This window comes from Thunnus maccoyii, chromosome 6, assembly GCF_910596095.1.
Source record: "Thunnus maccoyii chromosome 6, fThuMac1.1, whole genome shotgun sequence".
Classification (NCBI taxonomy): domain Eukaryota; kingdom Metazoa; phylum Chordata; class Actinopteri; order Scombriformes; family Scombridae; genus Thunnus; species Thunnus maccoyii.
This window is the reverse complement of record NC_056538.1, coordinates 9,411,825-9,428,638: the sequence shown is the minus strand read 5'-3', so window position 1 is coordinate 9,428,638 and position 16,814 is coordinate 9,411,825. Positions and strand designations below refer to the sequence as shown.

The 16,814-nt window shown below is 41.0% G+C and overlaps 1 protein-coding gene across 3 annotated transcripts in view; it reads right to left on the bottom strand.

The window, feature by feature from the left end:
- Window positions 1–1,224: 1,224 nt before the first annotated feature.
- The window catches only part of ankrd13b (ankyrin repeat domain 13B), a 45,062-nt gene continuing 29,472 nt past the window's right edge, over window positions 1,225–16,814 (bottom strand). For all 3 annotated transcript variants that reach the window (XM_042413547.1, XM_042413548.1, XM_042413549.1), the window contains exons 8-16: window positions 13,640–13,706; window positions 12,620–12,701; window positions 10,728–10,792; window positions 9,403–9,539; window positions 8,172–8,329; window positions 7,753–7,938; window positions 6,955–7,118; window positions 3,791–3,867; window positions 1,225–2,024 (exon numbers count right to left, since the gene is read on the bottom strand). In XM_042413547.1, coding sequence (XP_042269481.1) covers window positions 1,823–2,024; window positions 3,791–3,867; window positions 6,955–7,118; window positions 7,753–7,938; window positions 8,172–8,329; window positions 9,403–9,539; window positions 10,728–10,792; window positions 12,620–12,701; window positions 13,640–13,706 — 1,138 coding nt within the window. In that variant the 3' untranslated portion in view covers window positions 1,225–1,822. The remainder of the gene's footprint in view (window positions 2,025–3,790; window positions 3,868–6,954; window positions 7,119–7,752; window positions 7,939–8,171; window positions 8,330–9,402; window positions 9,540–10,727; window positions 10,793–12,619; window positions 12,702–13,639; window positions 13,707–16,814) is intronic.

The window sequence follows — 16,814 nt, the reverse complement described above, 5'->3', positions numbered from 1 at the left end:
CACTTCCCAGCGTACACCATGAAAACATCTCACCGCATCTCTTTTCTGCAGAAAATCAGCGACATTTTTTAAAAAGTAAAAAAATGAATATTTCTCTTATCAACCAGGCAAGCTTTAACTATGAACTGCAGAGGAGAGAGAGGTGCTTCTCCTCACTTTGTGCTGATATTGGAGTGTGAAAGTTTTCCATTTCTTTCAAAGGAATAATACAAAATGAAAAGAAAAAAAATAAAACAAGCTTTATTAAACACACTGTCCCTGTCCTTCCTCATCCCTCGCAACAAAAACATGTTTCTCAGTGTTTGTCTAGCCTTGAGCCCTGCAAATATTAAGTTACTTGCAATTATGAGAGCTAGGATCTGAGCAATCTTTTCAATTTTGAAGACCCGAATGTGCCACATTTCTTGTTTTTTGGGGGGCGCTTTTGTTTTCAGCATGTTGTGTCATAGAGAAAACTTGCTGTAGGGGTGCAATAAAACCTAAAATTGCTGTCGATCGCCTCTACAGTGATTCTTCCCGGGGTGTAGTTTTCCCTCAGAGAGCGTGCTCTGATATTGCAGGTCACCAGGCTATATAGCCTCAGGCCGGACAAAATGAAACCTCACACAGGTGCGGACCATGCTGAAATATTGTACACATACCGTGACTACACAGAAACACAGAAATCATCCGCTCATGTCAGTTGAGAAGATGCAAATATACAGAAAAAAATCTCTTTCAGTAACATTTCTACTCCACAATCCACTTACAGACCACTAGCATTGTCCCTTTATTTGTTTGTATAACACACACGCCTGCGACAAACTCATTCACAGTCACATACAGTATAGTTAGTACACCAAGTGTTCATCTGGCAGTCTCATCATATCTGTGCTCCTGCAGTCTATCGTCAGGCTAAAACTAGAAGTGGCCTGAGTTTTAACTTGTGCTCAAACTCGTCACTACATGTCATCATCATCTACATCCATTAACAGTCATATATGTGATCCACCCACAAGCTAAGTACAGTACATCTGGATTTTGTGCAAATCAAAAAAGAAACGTACCAGTCTGTTTTGTTTTGTTGTTTTTTTTAAATATATTTTTTAAACTTTTCATTAAAAATTGAGGAAGTCAGATGGTTTGTCGACATTCAACTCAACTTGACCGACGTTTAATGAAGAGGGTTACAGTATTTTCTCCAGCACTGGTCCCGGCTTCTCACTGCTCCTTTCACGTAAGCTGTTTTTTTTTTTTTTTTTTTTTTTAATCACAGTAAAGACTGAAAACCACAACTCAGTGGCAAGAAGGACTCAGTGCGCGTGTGTTAGTGCTGAAACAGACACACACACATTACATTTTCAGGACAGAGGGTGATCTGTTGACCCCTGTGCGGAGAGCTGGTTTTGAAACACACACACACACACACACACAGACACACACCTGCAAACAGACAGAAATCACTCATCCTAGCACAACATTCAGTCGAGGAGGCATCCCACTAAACTTGTTGTATTGGATTTTTGTTGGTTGTAAACTGGCACTGGTCAAGAATTACTGTGTGGCACCAGAAAGAGGAATCTGACATCCCTCTCTGGCTGTCTGAGGCCGGACAGCCGCATCACCACCTTATGGCTTCATGGGAAAGGTCTGTCTAAGGGCGAATGGGAGAGAAAGGACAAGGCGATCTGATTGTATGAAACCACTACGGTGATTTTGGAATTTTATTTCCAGCCTCTTACATAGTGTGCTTTAAGTTTTAAAGTAGGTCGCACTACCCTTTTCTACCATACATCCTTGGTCCAGACCCCTCCCCTCAGACCCCTGCTGGGCCACTCAGCTCTCATTTCTCCATGAGTGACAGCTGGATGATGCGCTGTAGCTCCTCCTCCTCCTGACGCCGCCGAAACTCCGCCTCTTCCTGCTCTCGAGCTGAGATCTCCATGGCGATGCGCAGCTGCTCGTCGTAGCTGCAGGGGGTCGGCTGCTTCTTGGAGGGCGTGGAGCAGAGGCTGGAGGGGGGGCGGGGCTTGTGCTGCGGGGTCCTGGGCAAAGGAATAGTCGGGGAGGGGGAGGTAGGAGAAGGAAGAACACAGGTTGAAATACCTGCTCCAGGACTGAAACTACATCACTTTCTAGACAGATTCCTGAGTCAATGGAACATATAAAGTTATAGTTTTTCCATATTGGTTTGATTTTAGTTTAATTCTTGTTCTCTTACAGTCCACAAGCTGCTGAGCCATGTTCAGTTTATTTCTTCTGAAATTAGGTACGTTAAAGCTGCACTGATCAATATTTTTACATTAACTTTGAGTCAAATAACTATGTGTACTTTGAAAAGGCTCACGCACAGTGATGAACCCACAGAGAATTATCACCCAGCTAAGCAGCTTTACAGAGCTTTATAGTGTCTCTCAGTTTGTTTTGGTTTTTACTGCACACAACTTTACCGTTGAGGTTCACTGTCACTGATTGCATCGATTGTGTTTCCAGCAGCAGCAGGAGGCAGCTATTTTCAGTGACAAAGTACTATATGCCACCTACCCAGCACTAAACAACAGACAGACAGCAACTAGCTGCTGAACACAGTGGCCCATTTAGCAGCTAAGGAGCCAGATATTTCTGTCAGGAGTTGGTGGAAACCAAAACGGAGCTAAAAGAAGATGAAGTTCACCTGAAACACATGTCTAAATGAATGCTAATACGTCAATGTTGTGTTTACAGCTTGTTCCACTGCCCCCAAGTGGCCAAAAATATCAGCTGATGCAACTTTAAAATCTTAAAACTTTTGTCTCAGTGATATAATTGTTTTTCAGAATATAACACATCAAAATCCTTACAACACATGAACAATAATTTGATGTGTTAGTAGATGAGATGTTTGACTTAACACTTGTAGTTAAAGTGGCCAAGGGCTTTCTTTCCATATGACATTTGCATTTTTACCACACACATAACCACAAAATACACTATTAAAAATGTAAAGATTTACTTATCATATTTTACTTCAGAAGACATGCTTGGTTTAGTTTTTTCATGGTGTATGACAAAGTCCTCAACACCCACTTTCCTCTAACATTACACCACTGGTGTAAGTAAACACTGCAGTAGCAAGATTGTGTCAAAAGGGGTAAAGAGGGAACAGGTGTGTCTGTGTATCCACTCACTCATCTACAAATAGGGAGAAAGGACAGAGAGAAAAAACACTGTCTGAAGATAACAGGCTAAAGTCAACAGCAGCACTGCCGACTGTGAAAGCAGGAAACTCTCTCATCCTCCAGTCCCCCCTCTCTCTCTCAACACACACACACACACACATACATACACAGTGGATAGGACATGAGGGGAGAACAGCAGGATGGATAAAAGAATAGAGTAGAAGAGCACAGGACAGGGATACAGGATGTGAGTCAGGAATGGAAGGAAAGAACCGCAAGATGGAAAGAGTGCAAGACAGTGAAGAATAACAATACGTTACAGAGCTGAGAGGAAGTCAGAGACAATGCGGGTGAAGGAACAGCAGGATATATCACTGTCACCCTGACAGTCATGGAGATTTATGTTTTTTTGAGTATTTCAGTTCTTTAGAAGATAAAAGTCCCACTTTATCTGAAGTTCCTGTTTGTTTCTGAGATAATAGAGGTCTGCACTTTGGACGAAGGACAGGGAAATGTGAATGAGTGTAAGATTTACAGAGAAAGAAAGGAAGGCAAGAGCAGGACTGAGCCAAGCGGAGAGAAAAAGTAAAAAAAAAAAAACACAACAGAAGGAGAAGACATGTCATAAAAGAAGAGGAGATTTTATGTCTGACCTCTCCACACGACTCGGGTCACAGGATAGGGGGTGTGTTCCTGGCTTGCTATTGGTCAGTGCCTCCCAGATGGTCACCTAGACAGAAAAGAGGAGGCAGCACAGGAAGTCAGAGAGCGAGCACAGGAAGTGGACAGACAGCATCCTCCATCCCTGAAGGCTTTCTCTTGTTAATGTATGCTAAAATACCTCACACACACACACACACACACACACACACACACACACCACACACACACACACACACACACACACACACACACACACAGCACAGAGACAGCCAGCTGGGTTGATTATGAGTTATGAACTGACTGAATGTGAACTGGATTGATCCTGACCCTGGTTCTCTAGTGCACACATCCAATATTAATACTACTGCTATTCATTCTGTTAAGGGGTCATAAGTAACATTTTGAGGTCTTACACTGTACCCGAGTATTTCCTTCATTTCAGAGGGAAACACTGTACTTTTTACTCCACTACATATATTTCACAGCCTGAATTGCTGGTTACTATACTGATTAGGATTTTCCACACAAAACATATGATCATCTAATAAATATATGATAGATTGTTATAAATAAAACTGCCAATAAGTAGATTAAATGATTAAATATTAAAATTTAGCTATTAAAATGCTACTGTTAATGCATCAGTGACAATAACGTAATATATAACATAACACTCTGAAAGGCACCATTCTGTCTGCATAGCAACAATTTTATTTACATTTTGCTGATCATACTTTTATATTTCTACTTAGGTAAAACTTGAATGGAGGACATGAAATGCAGTATTTTTAGGATATTGATACTTTTACTTAAGTAAGATGTCTCATTACTTCTTCCACCACTTCTTGATTTCTTTGTCAAAGTTATTATAATGTGTTGTAATGTGGCAACGTGACAACAAAAAGTGTTTGAAGGAACTCTAACATCTAAGTGAGTCTCACTTTCAAATGGCAACCATGACGCGAGAAATTCATTTACAAAATCCTTCCTACAACATCCGGCCTTCCCCGTTTGTCATTGGGTTTATTTCTTGACAGCCTTGTTGGTGTGAATGCAATTCTGTGTGACGATCGAGTATCAAACATTATGTATTGCTTGCTCGCACGCATATTCTTCAATAGAAGATTGCGTGTTTAGATGGAATAATTAATTATTGAAAAAGGTGTGCTTGAAAACAGGGTTTTGTATCTGTTTTGTAAACTTCTACCTGAAAGTATGTCTGTACTTGTAATCTTAGCTTTGCAAGATTGTATATTTTTGTTAACTGTAAATTTTATGCTGCACGCTTGCATATACATACTTGCAGGCTGAGCAAAACGCTGTTTTCAAGCACACCTTTTTGAATGATTTGATATTCCGTATGTTTATGCTTGCATTACCACACAACAATAACAGAACTTTGACAAAATTAAGCTCTTATGCTTCAACTTTAAATAAACTTCCACAACACTTCTAAGTTAAGTTTCATACTGTAGTGAAATGAAAGGAAACTGTGAATGGAAGGCAGAAAATTACAACCCTGTGCTATATATCAGAAGGTGGCAGGTTGTAACGTAAGCACGATTTGTAGTTAATGGGGTAAAACGTGCACCGTCAGCAGTATGGTCCTTTAAAACCTGTCCTACTTCGGAATTAAAGCTGTAATTAAAAGTGTCATCACCTTTTTGATCACTGTTTGAAGTAGCAGGACAACAGTTCAGGACAGGAGACCGATGGAGATGACTACACAAACTACAGCACAAATCATCAGCTGCAACCTTGACTCTGTCTCCTCTACATTCTCCTCCTGTATCCAAGCTGAGAAACCTCGGAGGATGTTCTCGGACCTGTCTCATCCAGCCTATTTATACCTCTCCCTCTGTACCTCTGGAAGAAGGCCAAGAACAATCAGGACCAGGATCTCTGGGACTTCAAAACAGCACCTATCCGCAGGCAGTGTTGAATATAATGGGTCTGGGCTCCACACATCACAGGCAATTTATTCCACTTATTGATTTTACTTCACTATTGCTTGTTTTTATTTTGAAACTGGTCACTTTTTTCCTACATCAGTGTGTCTATTTGCCTGGTCTTGCTTGACTTATTGGTGAATTTATTGCTGTAATTTGTACCGGGTGTTTCACAGGGGAATAATGTGCACCTCAGTTGATATGGCAACATGACTTTGAACCTTGAAAACTTCATGTAGAACATTTGCAATATGTGCTTATTTAGTACTTTACAAAGAGATACTAGACACTCATAGCTTAGCAAACACAGCCTGTCAAGCTTGGGATTTCTCCACATAGCAAAAGCGGTGTGCAGGGTAAGAGTAAGATATTCTGCACTTGAATGTGGTGTGTAGTATTTGCTTGCTGTGTGGACATCGGTCTGGGTGTTATCAGAGTTCAGGGTTACGTTAGCGGCTCAGTTGTGCTCTTCATCTGTTTTTCATCCCCAGCAACCCCAGCCAGACTTATTATCCTGAGGGATAGCTTAACGTTTGCCAAACACATCCTCATCCTAAGAGCCCTTATTTTTATAGTGTCACAAGTGAAAAGTACCGTTTGAGAAACCGAACAATAAAGCATAAATCTGACCGCCGTCTTAGTATGCAAGATAAGCAGCCGAACAGGTTTATGTTGAATGCAGAATGAAATAAGAGTCTGATCTTACATTTTTCCTTGTCATACTTAACAATAGCCTAACTAGCTCTACACTGCAATACAAGAACAATGATTCCCATGTCCTTATACTGGTGAGAATGCTGTCTTTTTGACTGGGACATGGGGCATGGGGCTTTAGCCTCAGTCTTTTAGCATCATGTATGTAGCCAGCTGCCATGAAATGCATGTCTTAAACCTTTTCACAAGATTCTTGTTTTAAAACAAGTCAGCTTTAAACACTTGAAAGTCAGCCAGAGACAGCGTTGGCTTATTAAGCAACAGCAACAGCTGTCATTCCAAGGAGCAAAATCGATGGTCACTGGCTAGAAATGAGAAGACTGTTTCAATATGTGTCTGTCTGAAATCAAGGACAATCAAGGACCCACTGTTATCACTATACACTAGCAATAGTAATTAAGGGGGCCGTGGTTTAGCGAACAGCCAGTTAAACAAGGTGTTGTGTTGAGATGTCTGATTGGTGTGGAAAAAATAAGTCACAGTCACTCCACCTGATCGTATTCGGAGCCGGCCTCCAGCAGACTCTGCTGTATGGCGAACTGCAGAAGATCCTCCTCCTCCTCCCTCATGCTGTCTCTCTGTTTGCCTCCTAGCATGGTGTATCCAGGCGGGGGCTCAAACACACACGGGGGAATCTCTCCGGCTCGACACGACACTGCAGCACACACAGGGAAGGTAAAGGGTAAGAGATGGGAAGGTGTGTTATCTAACAGAAAAGGAGATTAGTCCCAGGTAAAGGTGAGGAGCAGGAACGGAGAAGAAGAGGAGTCATTTCTGAGTGAAAGGAAGAAGAACCCCAGAGCAAAAGAACTTATAGCAGGTCATTATCTCTCTTGCCAAAATATTTCCACTACTCAACAGTGTGTATTTTTATGGGACTATCACTCAGGGTGGAGCAATTCTGCTAGATAACATTGAGCATTTCCAGAGAGGTTTCTTCTGAGCGGTCACACAATGATTTATATCTGTTTGCTGCATGGCTGCAGATTTAAATGTGGCTGTCAGGCTTCCGATTATAAGATAGGATGATGAAAATGAGTCATAATCTTGCACACAACACAAAGAACATAACCTTGCATCCAACGTCAGCGATAAATGCGGCTCATAACTCTATCGTGCAACTGTAAACTGAAGTACGACCCAAGTACTGCAGTAAATGTCGGAGATTTATTAAACAGCTTGTTTGAAAAAATCAACACAGTGTAAATCTACAGCTGTGACGCGTCATTAAGGAGAGATGACACTATGATGCATGTCACAACTGAAAAGTGTAGCGTGTGTGTTCTCACTGGTGGAGCTGGAGCTGGAGACGCTGGAGGAGTCACTGCCCGGAGACGGGGTGTCTGTCCTCGGGGGGTCCCTCTGTCCGTCCCCCTCTACCCCTTCGTTGTCGGCACGGCCACCCGTCCCTTCCTCGCAGCCGTTCAGGTTGCTGAAGGTGATCCTGGCGTTCAGGATGTGGTAGAGAGGGATCTCTGCAGGAAGTGAAGTAACCACGCATTATCTTTAAAATGATTCTGACATTTTTAAAAATCGTTTTTCCTGCTTCCTCTGTCTTTTTTGCTCCTTCTCTCCCTCTGTCTTCATTTCTTTCCATCCATCCTTGTTTCTGTTTATTAACTTTTCATTCTCCCATCATCCCATTCATTTAAACAACCATCATTTTAACCTCCCTCCCATCCATCCATCTCACTCTCCCGGCCCTCACCGATCTTAACAGGGAAGCCAGGCGGCAAGCGCAGAGTGATGAAGTCACGCAGCTTAGCGAACAGGGCGTTCGAGATCGCCATGAGATCGATGATAGGCACCACTTGTTCTGCCAGGGACAGAGGATGGGACTCACACAACCACAACTTGGCTTTAAACCTTGAAAAAGAAAAAAAAAACAAAAAACACAAACACATTCTGTGAAGACGCTGAGAATTAACAGGGGAAGAGTTTGCTGATGAATATTACAAAATACAATTCTGACAAGCATTATTGTAGCAATTTATGTCCTCATTCAGGCGATTAATTCCTTGGCCAGAGGTATACAAAGGCATCGATTACATCAGCGAACAACGACTGTCCACAAGCTGCTGAGTCGTGTTCAAATTGAGGCCAATCAATGCTTATATTTTAACTTGTCCGATAATGAACACGGGATTGAGAGGCAGCTCTGCAACCTGAAAGATTTCATCCTCATGAAGCCCTGCCACTTTTTATTTAGTGAAGAACAATGAGACTGACTGATGAAAATGACAGACAGGCCAATAATCAGTTAGAAGAACAGAAGCCGGATGATTGGACGGCGTTAGAGAAGTTACTGGCATGATACAGGAAACTCAATCTGACGATGTGGTCAGATGGCAGGATATAGAAAACCACAAACATTAGCTACATTATCCTTACAAATACAAAAAAATATAAAAAACAAATGCTTCAGTTTATCTTCTTGCTTGATTTTAAGACCACAGGCAGTTTTTAAGTCTCTCTTTAATCTCATATTTTCTTTTTTCCTCTAAAAAACACTGCAGGGTTCCTCCATTTTTTATTTTGTTTTGTTTGGTAAAATAGTGAAGTAAGGATGATGTCATGAGTCATCTAGACAGAGCTGTGTGATAGACTGCAGAGACGGTCTGCGTAATTGTTTTGACTCTCCACCATCTTTGTAGAAATCTACTCCTCGAGTGTGTGAAAATGTGTGTGTGTGTGTGTTTATCTCCAGCTGTTATTTGTCCGTCTTTCACCTCTAGATCTTGGTGGTCAGCTGTCACGGATGGCTGTTTTTACTGTGTGTGTGTGTGTGTGTGTGTGTGTTTGCCTGTCTATTCCATGCCCATCAATTTGTCAGCTCTGGCACTTGGCGGCGGGCTTAGAGGGCGACTTGACTGTATGCATGGCTGCCTGTCTGTTTTCCTGTCTGTCAGTGTCAGTCTGTACGCTGCCACGCCGCTCACCTCTGGGTCTTGGTGGTGAGCTGGCACGGGTGGCCGATGTCCCTCTGAGTCGGTGACGAGCCTGGGTTGAAGTATTCCTCAGCCGTCAGCGCTGAAGGATTGGTCACCGCAGGACACGACATCTGGGTCACCAGGGCCTGCAGAGAGATGGAGGAAATGTAAATAATGGATAAACAGGTTTGTTGACCAGTAACAGTGACTCAAAGATTTACCAAGTGTTAAAATTTCTGGTTTTTAAAATTGCCCATCTCTGCTGCGGAATAAAAACTCACCACCTACTGGGATTTCGAGGCTTTCCTTTTACCTACTGACATCTTCAACAGCTGAATGAAAAAGAAAACTTTGCTCTCAAGCCAAAACTTGAAAGCAAATGACAAAGCAGTTTTCTTATTTCAGCTTTTTACATCATTACAATAGATCCATCTGTTGGTCCGCTGCGCTAATTAATAAGCTACTGTAGCTCACTTGTCAACTGTGTGGCGGGATGTTAATAAACCTGTCAAAGCTAGGCTGCCATTACTGGAGGAGGAACAGGATGCTAAAGACTTATGAAAGGAGAGAAAATTCAATCCATGTTGTTGCATTTCCTTCCAGATTCAACGCCCCTTTAAAAAAATCTTGAGATCTAGCAAAACTGAAACAAACCCACAGCTTTACAGTTGCACAAAATATCTGCAGAGGAAAGCTTTTGCCGAGCAAACACCCAGAGCGTGTGTCTCCGTGTTGTGCCGAGAGGACAGAGAGGCATAGAGTTGAGAAGAGCAGAGGCGACGGTGAGGGGGAACGAGTGAAAAGAGAGAGGAGAAGGAGGAGAAGCAGGGAGGTATGAGTCATAGAAGCTCTCCAGCAGAAACAAATTAAAAAAACATAATCAATATTTGAGAGCAGGTTGGAGCCTCTGAGTGATTGTTTTACTCTGCAGGCATGCTCTCCTGTTGACACAGTGGACTCAGCAGCCAGGATTCATACACTCACCGTCCCTCGGATCAGGGGAGATGATGGGGGCAATGTTAGTGTTGAAGTTGATCATTCATTCATGATGACAGTGATGATTATGATATTGAATATGATTACTATTATCCTTATGGTGGCTGTCCACGATTCATTGCAGAGTCCGATCATGTCCAATCAAACATTACATCTGCAAAACCTCCAAAACTTATTATGTTATTTAGCAAATCTGTTTTTATTTCAGGATTTATGAAACTTTCTCAACTCATAGAAAACAAAATGCAATATCTTATTTAAGGACAACATGTGAAAATCACCAAAATTGGAACTGTAGTCTTTTCAAGTGATGTCATGTAAATAAACTGTCTGCTCACCCCGTTGTTAGGGCCCATGTGTTGCTCAGCAATGCCCAGGAAGTTCTGCAGTGGAGTCTTTCCGCCTGCTCAAAGACACAGAGCAGCAGTGAGAATGCAGTAACACAATCACAATGTAAAATCTCTATTGAGTTTATGTACCACAGAGTCCCCCAAAGCAGGCCAACGTTGATGTTCATTCATCAAGAGATGATGAGACACAAGCTCATTTATCTTCACTGCAATTGTCTGCAGTGTGATCTCCCTCTACAATGATTTGCACAAGAGAACTTAGTGCAATATATAAGGTGTTTTGTATTGTGGGCTTCATCTGCTAAGAGCTGAGCTGAAATGAGCAGAAGTGAAATGAATTGATTTAAAGTGAATTATGCTTTTAGCAGTAAGAAACAATGAATAATCAAAAACTGCAACATCTGAAAGTTGTAATTTTAAAAATATTGATATAGAATAAATCATAGAATAAATCCTCAATGTACCTCTAGACCTAAAACAACTCTCATATTACAGTCTGCAGGTAATGCTTGATTTTACAGATCTCATTTTATACTAATTTCAATTTTTAAGACATTTTAAAGATAGGGTGGTGCAATTTGATACAAATTATTTTTAAAAATGGAAAAAAAGTGTTAAGTTGCTTTATTTGGTAAGTTTCCACTCACGACACAACGATTATTTAACAGACAGAAAAAAAACATACTTTTCAGTGTGTAGTTTTCTGTTGTTTCTAAAAAAAAATATATATATATATATATATATATATATATAAATTATATTTCCTCTTATAATTTATACCAAATTGCACCGCCCTTCCTATAAAATTGTCCTAAAAATTAATTAAATACCTGCAAATTACTCAGAAAATTTCCAGGAAATTTGTATAAAATTTAAGTGTTAGCAAACATACAGAGTTAAGAGTTTGTTATACAAGCAAATAATTGTGTGATGACAACCCACAATATGAAAATGACACGTGCTTCGAGGAACCTTTAGGAGTTCTGCAACAGTTAGTAAACCTATAACTTCCTGGAGGAACTCAGTCAAGTCAAATTGCCTAATTTGGATCTCAGATGAACCCACAATGAGGGAACCCTTTGTTTTTAGAGTGCATGTGAACACCACCAGCTGCTGCCCATTTAGATATGAGAGATATGACCAGCTTGTTAGCATGTGGTTTGGATTTTCTGGTGCTGCGGTTATCCTCGCTGACCAGAAACTGAATGAGTGCCAAAAGCAATGCAAAGGTCCAACAATTAGTGTTAATGTCAAAGGTGTCATGATGTGCTTTATGAGACAAGTATCCACATTTTGACCTTTGGCCAACTGATGTGTTTACAGCTGCTGCTTAGCTTGGATACATATTGCACTTTTTTTTTTTTACAGTATTAACAAAATGATGAAAAGTAGCACAAGGGAAGGGAAAATGGAGTGAGTCACTCATTCAGGAATCGGCGTAGCGCTTCCAACAACACTTCCCTCATGCATATTAGCAGAGTGCAGATGGGGATTGTGACCTATAAGCTCACAGCGGAGCGTGTGATGGTTGATCCTGGCTGACAGCAACAGTCCGGGGAGGGAAGCCTGCTAATCCTGTTTGATTTATTATCTGAACCAGAAAACGAGACAGAGCCACCGAGTGAACGTTTCGGGCTGTTAGCCGGAGCCTCAGGGTGATCTCATCGAGCTCAGGTGTGAGGGATTACTCATCAGTGACTCTTTTATCAGACATGTCGTAGCACTTAAGCTGGGGTTTGCAATGGCACAGAGGTGATAATGGAGAAAGTCAGCTGCGGCAGCTATGACGCAACTATATATAAAGAACACCTTGATGGTCTTTAAAGGTGACAAATAGTCATTTAACTCTGAAGTATAGTTGTCAAACTACAGCGATGTACCTTTTGTCTTGTTCTTGTTCTGGTCTGACAGATGGTCAGTTCTGGTCCTGGTGATCAGCTCCACATTGGATGCCGCATACACCTAAAAAAGAATAAGAGAATGATAGTGATGAGAAAGTGATCAAGAAAATGATTTTTTCATTTTTACAGCATAAATGGCAAGTGAGCCACTATTTACATTTCTCAGCATAAAGGAAAATACATTTTATCTTTTATTTTCATCACTATCTCCAAAAATGTACAAAACCGTGATCTTAAAACTGTGTATTAAAACATGATTTTTGTGTACCATTACACCCCTCATTCCTTGTCTGCTGCATACAAGCCAACAACTTCAAGCTACAGTCCATAGCAGATTACTGGAATTCTTCACTAGTGACCACAAAAGGAAAATACTTTAAAAAAGGCTGCTGATTCTGAGTTTACGCTGGACACCGGACAAAGTAAGGAAGAGCTAAAAAGCAGCCAGGAAGGCAGAATCTCAACAGGAGTTGTCTGTTTATGTCTGTAACTCTAAATCAATGATGCAGAAAATAGATGCTTTTCAAGCAGCAGTTTTTTACTGTAGAGCCTGTCTGAAGTGCTTTTAAACCACTAGTGACAGATGGTGCTGGATGTCTGACACTTGTCTCCCATCCATCCCTCCAGGGGGTCAAGAAAACAAATGGGGTCAAGGTAATGCATGTGTCTACGCAATGGATGGACTTCTTTTTTTTTAACTTTATCTGACAGGCCAATGTGGTGTTTTACATGCTGATGCTCATATTTAATTGTTGTTGGAAAATTCATCTTAAAATGTTCCGGGGATTCATTTGTCATAATTTTAAAAATGCAGAAGGTTATGTCCTCAAAAGTCTAAAGCAAAGGTTTTAAAATAACTTTGGGAATGATTGATTCTGGAAATGAAACTCTTCGGGTGTGGAGTGGACTTTCCGGAAATATTAAATAGAGCTCTGACAGCGGTGGTTTCTCTGGGCAGTGTGAAAGATCAGTGAGCTGTCTGTGCAGCCTGTGCTCTACCTTGGCTTCATATCCATTCACCGTCTCAGTCTTCTCGCTCCTCCATCCCAGTATACCCGTCTTATTCCTGCAATGGAGGTTCAACACACCCCAGATCAGTTCCCTGTGGTTTCAATAAATCAGCTCCAGTGAACATACTGTACAATTGCAGTGACAGTTGGTGTAAATTATTTGCCCATCACAAGAAATCTGCACATATGTACCTGAGAGAGATCACAAATATAGTACATATGAGAGAAAATTCAACCATCTCCTCAGACTGCAAGTCACAAGCCCTGGTTTTGCTTATAATATACCGCCTGAAAACATTGCACCCATTGTCCTTGTGTGTCATCAGTGGGGATCAACATTTCAGTGTGCAATTAGGAAACCTGCCCAGAAGTTAGTGAGGCATGTCCCATCGTCATGATCTGTTCACGCTATTGAGCTCCTTCTGGACAAAACCACTGAAAGTGACTTTTCTTTTCACATTAGTGCTTATATATTTGATGTAGTAGTGTTTTTTTGTTAGTTAGTTAAGAACTTCACTGTCCACATTGTGGAAAATTATCTTTGGTTTCAACACATATAACATTAAAAACAATACAATACAGGATCATTGACAGGGTAATACAGGACAATAAAAAGGACAGGTGACAGGGACACATTTTGTATTAATATCAGGTATTTGGGATACATTTCAAATATGTAACAATTTTGTGACAGGTTTTGGGGGATTTTAAGTACACTAGCAGCATGGCTCTATAAGGGTGGCAATGTCTGTCATTTGGTTCACCATTTTCATCCAGACTGAAATATCTCAACAGCTGTTGGATTACCATGAACTTTGGTACAGAAGGGTTATAACTTTGGTAATCCTCGACTTTTCATTTAGCACCATCAAATCAAATAATTAATTTGTTCCATTTGGTTTATGACCACCTATAAACTACAGACATTCCCATCAGCTACTATATTTTTAGTGCTAATTAGAAAATGTCAGCATGCTAATATGCTCAATTAAAACAGTAATCATTATTGACATTACCTGCTACATAAAAGCATGTTAGCATTATAATTATGAGCATGTTAGCATGCTGACATCAGCATTCCGCAGCCTCACAGAGCTGCTAGCATGGCTGTGAGTAGCCTTGTTCTCTTGAATCCAACGTCAGACAAAGTTATGTCTTCTGTCTGATTCTTTGAAGTTATATCATAGCTCAATAACTGAGGGCTCAGTAAACTTTGTACTCGTTAACAGAACCATGAAACAGCAAAACTGAAGAGCTGTAGTTTTTGTGCATGGCTGCCCAAAGATGTATTAATTCCGGAGGTCGATGTCCTGCCTGCGGTGCTTGACAAAGTGGTTTGCTCTAAAGCATCATAAATAGATTATTGGCATGTAGACAGGAGTGCTGACCAAGGAAAATGCACAGAGGTGACACTGAGGTACAAGTCTGACAGGGAGATGATTACTCTCCAGCCCCCTCCTCCAGCCACCTCTCTCTCCCAGCTCACTTGTCTCTGTTGTTCACCTCTCTGTCATGCCATGGGCTCAGATTTAGGTATGATGTTAAGAAGTTGCTGACTTGTCCCTACCAATATTTTTACCGATCTCAAACGATCTCTCCATTTTAACTTGTGTATTTTCTGCAAAACGTGGGGTATTATGATAAGGAGTGAATGAGAACAGGGTATGAGGGACAGCCAACCTGATGATCTGGCAACCCTCAACATCGAGCTGTGCTCATTGACGACTAGCAACAGCCCGACAGCAGCAGCAGTAGTGGAGTTGGTGAGGTGGAAAATCTGAAGCATTTAGTATTTATAGGTTAAATGTTTCAAACATCACAGAACTGAAAACATCCTCACTGGACAAAACTAAGATTAGTTGGTTGAGATTATATTTAAATTTCAGGCGTGAGGTGTTAGCTATATTTGTGATTGTTGATCAGACATGCTGTTTAATTAAACAACTTTATTACTGTTGGTGGAAAGTCCTCCCAAAAGCCAATTAAGACATCAGGTACTTTTAAAAGAAGAACCAAAGTGTCATTAACAGCTGAGCTTGGTTATAAAAATGTTCTGTATTCAATCCAAACATTAATCTTTGAAATTAATCGGAGAAATATTTGCAATTTAATTTACCTTGCAAGGCAACTGGATTTGCGAGATCATGAGAGAATCCCTCATGTCTGGCTTCAAGTTATACCCTTGTGGCCAAACCAACAGTGGTTCAACCAATCAGCATCCTAGAACTACTAGCGGCTATGGGCATGGTTTAGGTGTGATGACAGAAAGAGGCGATAGCCTGTGATAGACGGTGATAGACAGATGGTTCATCCAATCACCTGCCAAGTATTTTTTGAAAGCGCCTGCCCTTTTCCAAACAATTTCTAAGGACGACTTCCCAGATGGTTCTGTATAACAAACCATCTGGTGTGCCAGGTTACTATTTGATGCCATCTCTCCCCTTTACTATTAGTGGATCAAGAGCAGAGTTATTATTGCACAAGTGTCATTAACATGAACATTATTTATGAGCTAAATTAGCCACAGCTTGTCCAACTGATCTGTTTGTGACTGTCAGGCATCATTTCATTATGAAAATCCTGTCAGCCGCAGCCTGAGCAGCACAGAGACACACAGACAGGTGACTGCAGCCTCTCAGGTGAGCTCTGATGTCATAGTGAAAGATCTAGCCATAAATTCAGGAGCTGAATGAAAAATGATAAGAACAGAAGTTTTTGGGATAATCTAAAGGTAGGTTTGAGGATTGCTGTGGTCTGTCATTAACTCTTCATTTGCGTTGCCCAAATCAACAAACTGAAAGAAACACAGGTACAGAATTTCATGTGAAGTTTGACAAAAAATGTCTACCAAAGTTAAAACCAAACTTACTCCCTTGCTTCTTACTCACTTTTATCTGTTAAAATTCACTTCCTGTCTCCATGTCTCTTTCCACGATTCACCGATTTATCTCTGTGTCTCTCTGTAGTCTATTTTTCTCCCCTTTCTTCACCTACCTCCTAAACCATCGACTCCCCCGTTTTATGTATTGTGAGTTTTTTTCCCCATATGTGTCCCATTCATCTTTCTCTCCCTGTATTCTCACTGCATGTCTTATATTTCCTCTCATCTCTCTGTCTCATCCTCTTTTCTCTTCCTTTCAGTCACTTTCTCCATCCCCCTTCTT